Here is a 6457-nt window from a genome sequence, read left to right on the forward strand (position 1 = left end):
TTTTTAAATCATATGATATTGTTTTAACCTGGCACTTGTGCCCTGTAAGCCGCCCTGAGCCTTCGGGGTAGGGCGGTGTATAAATTTAAATATAAATAAATAAATAAATAAATAAATAAATAAATAAATAAATAAATAATGGTAACATTCGACACCGTCGACTATGATTTCCTGACCCCACTGCCTCCCTGACATCAGGATATGAGGGACTGCTTTACAATGACTTTCCTCCTTCCTTCATGTTCGGGGTTCGTGATCCTGTTTTTTGAGGATCACGAAACCGCGGGGAAAATCGGGCGAAGCTGTGGGTTAAAATGCGGCCACACGGCTTCGAGTGGGAAATTGACCAATAGATGCGGGGCAAAGGGAGGCGCGACCGCGGCGCAGCTCTTGTGCGAAATCGGTCAAAATTCCCTCTCCTTCCTCCCCCTCTCTGGTTTGCCCTCCTGGCAGGGGCAGCTTTGGCCCTGTAAAGGGGGCCCTGCCCCCAGCCCCGTCCTGGCCTCACCTCCCCAAAAGGAGGCCGGGAGCACGAGAGAGTCAGCTGGTCAGCCCCACAACCAATGCACCCTCTAAGCTGTGGAGTCTTGTGAGCAAAGATTCTACTTCGTGAGCTACTGGCATTAATGTTGTGAGCGAGCGATTTGGCTGCTGCATAAATTAGTTTGCTCTGGAGCCCTCCTTCCTGAGCTGGGACAAAAATGTGTAAGTTGGAGGCTAAAAAACTGTGAGCTAGCTCACACTCACTCAGCTTAGAGGGAACACTGCCCACAACCATTGTTGTTCTGTAGAACTGTGAATTACTGATTTATTTAGAAAATATATATGCTGTTCCTCCAGACGTGGTCTGCTTCCGATCAGAATTGCAGCAAGGCATAACAATATTTTACTCTTTCCAATGAATTCCTCTCTCTTTTTTTTGTTTTTTTGCATTTGTGTGTATGCATGCGTGTGTGTTTGCCCATGCCTGGAAGTCATGGCGACCTCTGGCGACTCCTACTGGGCCATGGAGGACGTCCAGAGATGTGGCTTGATAGCCTGCCTCTGCCTCCTGGCCCCGGAATTCTCTGGAGGTCTCCCATCCAAATACTTGCCAGGGTCGGACCTGCTTCGCTTCCAAGATCTGACAAGATGGGGCTTGCCTGGGCTATCCAGGTCAGGGCTGTTTCCATATGTCTGTAAACGTTAGCCTAGCTAACTATCACTACGTGTCGTGCAATCTCACAGTACTTTACAGAAACAGCAACAGCCTAGTCAAGCAGGTGGTTTCCACAGGGGGGCCGGCTAGGGTGGCTTTGCTGCTGCTCCCGCCGCTTCGGATATAGTGCAGCGGCAAGAGGGCTTCCTCCACCCGGCGGGTTTCCCTGCCTGCAGGCTCCCAGCACTGGCCCCCCATCAGCAGCTCCCCCCCCTTCCTGCAGGCCAACAACTGAATATTGTGAGAACGTTATAACCACATGTGCACCCCAGGTTCTCCAAATTCTTTGTTTTTTATTAGTTTATTTATTTCATTTCCTCCCCCACAAGAACGTTGCCTCTCTGTTGCCAGTCCTAGAACAAAGTTGTATAATTGTTTATTATAATAAAAAAGGAAAAATGAATGAAAGAATCAATGAATGAATGAGAAAGGTGGACTATAAATAAACGTTTAGTACCTTTCCCCCCACATTAGTTAAGCAAACTCTCTTCCTTACTATCTCAGTAGAAGATATAAAGTGCAGACTAATAAATAATTACTTAAGTTAATTACATCAGTTTTATTTGTAAGTTAGTCTATAAGGATGAGTGTGCAGCTTACATCATAAGCCCCCCTGCCCCCTTTAGCCACCTTGCCCTGAGCCCACGCGCCCCGCCCAGCTTGCCAGGCCTCCGTCTCCTGACCTGGCTAGATAACTGAACCACAGAAACTGCATTCCTTGCAACATTCTGATCTGGACATGGATATTCAATGATCCCACACCAGTTCAGCCAGTGGCCATGTGGGGTTGCAAGAAGGCCGGCAACGTGACAGTAATTTTCACCCTCTTATAGACAAACTTATAGACAAAACTGAAGGTCAAAGAAGACGGGGACGGCAAAGGATGAGGTGCTTAGACAGTGTCATCGATGCAACGAACATGAAATTGAGCAAACTTCAGAGGACGGTGGAAGACCGGAAGGCCTGGCGTGATCTGGCCCATGGGGTCGTGAAGAGTCGGACTCGACTGTGCGACTGAACCACAACAAATAGACAAACTAAACTACGCACCTGTCAGGTAGGTATTAGAGGTGGCATTTGGTTTTTTCTTGCAGATATAAGGCAAGGCAATGCTGCAGTCCCGGTTTTGCCATCCCCCTGACGATTCAGTCCGGATCACTCCACAGTTCTCCTCATGGGGGTTGTCTGGCTGACCTACACAGAGAAGGAGGGTTGGCACCAGGGGGGAGATCACCCACCTCTACGACTTCAGCGGGAAGCCACAGATTAAGACTGGCACAGCACTGGGCCAGAGGCAAGGCATGTTTCAGGATTGCCTAGGCCCACTTCAGGGCAGCTTCCAATGCGATTTGGAGACTGAAACTGCCCTGGTCGTTCTCTAAGGCCGCTTTCACCAGGAGGGCAAAAGGGTGAGGGAAACCCTGGCCATGCTTCTGGATTTCTCAGCAGCCTTCAGAAGGGTGTCCTTCTACTCTAGCTGTCTGAGATGGGAATCAGGAGCACTGAGCTCTGCGCGGCTTCAGTTCTAGCTCTGGGCGGTGGTGAGCATTTATGGGATTCTATAGCCTGCCTCCAGCGCTATTGCATGCCTCCATGCTTGGGAGGTCACTCGGAGACAAGGAGCGTGGTGTCGTCAACCTGCTGACGGCTCACAACGCGACTTCTCCTTTTCTTCCAGCTTAGTTGAGTTTGACAGTCTGAACAGGTTCTGCAGCTCGGATGGGAGCCAATAATCTGAAGCTCAAACCAAAGGCTTTGGTATAGTTGGCTGGTGATGTACCAATTAAGAATAGATGCTACATCTTCTTCTGGCTGGTGTTACACTCAATTTAAGGCTCAGTGGCATGGCTTAGGGATACTATAAGAATCAACCTTGCAGATGGAATCCAAGTGCCAGCCATGGCACACAGTTCCTTTGGCACACTTTAGGTGGCATGCCAGCTACAGCTCTTCTGGTCCATTCACTGATGAACCTTCAAAATGGGTAACTGTGTTTTAAACAGAGCTGCTCATGTTCGCTCTTTGAAATCTCAGCTGGTACACAGTACAATGCTGTCTACAGATACTAACTGAACACATCTCACCAGCTTCTCTAGCTACCCATTTATTTCTGGACAAATTTCAAAGTGCTAGTTTTGGCCTACAAAACTTGAAGGAACTTGGGATCGCAGGGCCGGCTCACTCACTAGGCGAACTAGGCGGTCGCCTAAAGCGGGCCGGCCCTTAGGGGCGCCAAAATGCAACCGGCCTCGTACTCTGAATGTTTCTTGATTATTTGTGTTTTTCATTCTTCCTAAAATGCATGTATTTTTGAAAATTGGTGGGCACACGGGGGGGGGGCGCCAGAAGGGATCCTCGCCTAGGGTGCAAAATAAGCTGGGCCAGCCCTGGATCCAAGTATCTGAAAGATCCTCCTGTTCCTTCTCAAACTCCCTGACTTAAGTTCTCCATAAGAAGGCCGGATCCGGTGGCTGCCAAGGAAAGGACCATTTCTGCCACGGTGGCTTGCCCACAACCCTGGCGACGCATGTCTCCTGCTCTTCTCTACAGGGAATCTTGGCTATTTTAAAACAAAAAGTTGTTGTTTTACACTATACTATAAGTTGCCTTCAGGACCCCAAGGAACATAAATATGTTAAGCAAAAAAATAAATGATTTACTATTTGTTGTGAGATAGTGAAGCCGCATTCTCACAAGACGGGCTTTCCAGCTTCTGTTGTTGGTTTTGAAAAGGGCAGGGGGGATTTCTATCACACTGCCAAAGAACTGGGTTTACATACTGGGGACCTGAATTCAAATTCCTGCTCAGTCATGACAACTGTGGGGGTGTTTTGGTAATAAACCACTCAAAATTGTAGAGCTTGGTGGGAAAGGCCAGGCTGAGGGCAATACCAGTGATCCATTTGGGTTGGGGGCACGTGCATCCATCGTGGACACCGTACAGCCTCGCTGCAAGGCCACTTTTTAATATCCCATTGGTCTTTACCATAAAGGCAAACTTTTTTGAATTGTAGAATTCCTGGTTCAATCCAGAGACAGTTAAAGAACTGGGATCCCATTGATGACAATGCATTCCATCTTCACTGATGACATGTCTTGCCAGGGCTTTTTTTGTAAAAAAGAAGCCCAACAGGAGCTCATTAGCATAATAGGCCACACCCAACAGCAGAAATGCATTAGCATATTAGGCTACACCCCATGCCTTCCCTTGGCTTGCCTGGGTGCCCCGCAGTTGCGGGGAGCCTGGGCAAGCCCCCCCTTGAAGGGAAGGGAAGGGAAGGCAGCCATGGGGCGCCCGGGCAAGCCGGCCCTTGGACAGGCCGGGGAAGACACAGGGAGGCATTTAAAAGCCTCCCTGATCCTTCCACACACATCCCGGCCTGCCCGCCTTGGAGTCGCCAGTGGGGTCACTCTCCAGGCCTTCCCTCTATAGCCATGCATGCAGAGGTTTTGGCTGTAGTGGGCGTGGCCAGCTCTGAAGCCAGCCGGAACTCTGTTCCTGTGCGTTCCTGCCCACAAATAGCCCTGTGTCTTGCTGATATTCTTTGACACACACCCCCTTCCTGACTTACCATTCTCCCAGTTGAGGAACTTCAAGGGTGCGTTGTCTGACCACTGCCAGCCCCCGTTCAGGTCCAGATCATTAAGTCCAATCCAGAGGGTGGAACTATAACCCGTCAGCAGTCCTGGCAAAGAGAGGGAGGCTGTGGTTAGATGGGCAGTTTGGCCCAATATAGTTGCCGTTCCCTTACGGATTAAATGGGCCACATCTGGTGCCCACATCACACATCCACATCTGGTGCCCATCCGCCAGTCATACTCACCCCATCGCACGATGAGCTGGATGTGGAGTAAACAGCCACCAGAGAAAGTCCGGTGCTTAGGATGTCCGGGAATTCATCCCGCGTTTCCAGATGTCTGAACTCCCCTCTTGCAAAGTCAAGCTGTTCGGGAAGTCTGAACCTTCCCTTCTGTTTCCGCCTCCTTTTTTCTTTTGGATAAGGTAGCGATGTGTGCATAAGTGCATCATCGCCCCTGGCGTCGTCAATCTCTCTGGCCAAGTAGTCATTCCGGATCGGGAGTCCCCAGGGGAGTTGTTTTTGAGCAACAATTCCCCCACCCCAAAAAACCCCTCTCTCCTGTTTCTGCATCAGAGTTTCTGTTTGAGAGCATCCCATGATTGACACAAGGGTAAATGTACTGAAGTCACTGGGACTACTCTCACATAAATTTGCATCCCCCCCTCATGTATTCCAAGGCAAAGGGAGGCAACTGAGAGGGGCTAGAAAACATGGCAGAGGGACAGTGGAGCTGTCAAAAAGGAGCTGTAGCTTTGGATACACACATTTATAAATGGGATCCCATAAATGCACACGGGTGAAAGACCAAAAAAGAAAAAAGGATGCCGCAGCAACCTGAATGATTGACTATGAGGCCAGTGTGTGGTGAAGCCAGTTCACGATGTCTGATCAAAACTTCCCACAACAATATAAACCATCACAAACAGAGGTGTGGCTAGACCATGCCAAGCCTCCAGTGTGACCACAGCCAAAGAATGGCAGAATGCCATAGTATCAGAGCCAACATCTTATGGCCATAATGTTGCCCAAAAAGCAGCAGCCTGGCTGTCCACCCACCTGGCCCAAGTCTCCTCCAGGACTCTCCCCTGCCATCACTCAATGGTGCCCGATGCTCCATATAAGAACATCAGAGAAGCCAATGCCGAGACCTGCAACCCCTCCCTTCCTTTTGCAATAGTTATGAAAATCCTACACTTCTGCAGCATTACAAAAAGGAAAAGAGGGGATCTCCTGGTAGATTTCTCAAGTGATTTCAGGGCTAAAAGCATGGACAGCTTATCAAAAGATAAGCACATGGAGCAGAGGTCCATCTGTGGCTATTAGCCACAAGGTCTAGATAGGGGCTCTGGGGCAAGTGATGCTCTGTCTTCTTGGTGCTTGGGGGGGGGTCAACAGTAGGAGGGCTTCTAATGTCCTGGCCCCACTGCTGGACCTCCTGAGGGCACCTGCTGAGCGGTCGGGTTAGAATGGATAAAAGGAAGTACTTCTTCACCCAAAGAGTGGTTAACACATGGAATTCACTGCCACAGGAAGTGGTGGCGGCTACAAGCATCGACGGCTTCAAAAGGGAATTAAATAAGCCTATAGAGCAGAGGTCCATCAGTGGCTATTAGCAACAAGGTATAGATAGGGGCTCTGGGGCAAGTGATGCTCTGTCTTCTTGGTGCTTGGGGGGGGG

The 6457-nt window shown here is 49.6% G+C and overlaps 1 protein-coding gene across 1 annotated transcript in view; it reads right to left on the bottom strand.

The window, feature by feature from the left end:
* LOC107116405 (C-type mannose receptor 2-like) overlaps positions 1-6457 on the bottom strand; it is a gene marked incomplete at its 5' end in the record, with an annotated part of 44025 nt that overhangs the window by 31673 nt on the left and 5895 nt on the right. The window contains 2 exon segments of the mRNA XM_015418302.1: positions 2249-2392; positions 4771-4884. Of these exon segments, the coding sequence (XP_015273788.1) occupies positions 2249-2392; positions 4771-4884 (258 nt within the window).

Source organism: Gekko japonicus, unplaced genomic scaffold, assembly GCF_001447785.1.
Source record: "Gekko japonicus isolate JY-2015 unplaced genomic scaffold, Gekko_japonicus_V1.1 scaffold5492, whole genome shotgun sequence".
In the NCBI taxonomy this organism is placed as follows: Eukaryota; Metazoa; Chordata; class Lepidosauria; order Squamata; family Gekkonidae; genus Gekko; species Gekko japonicus.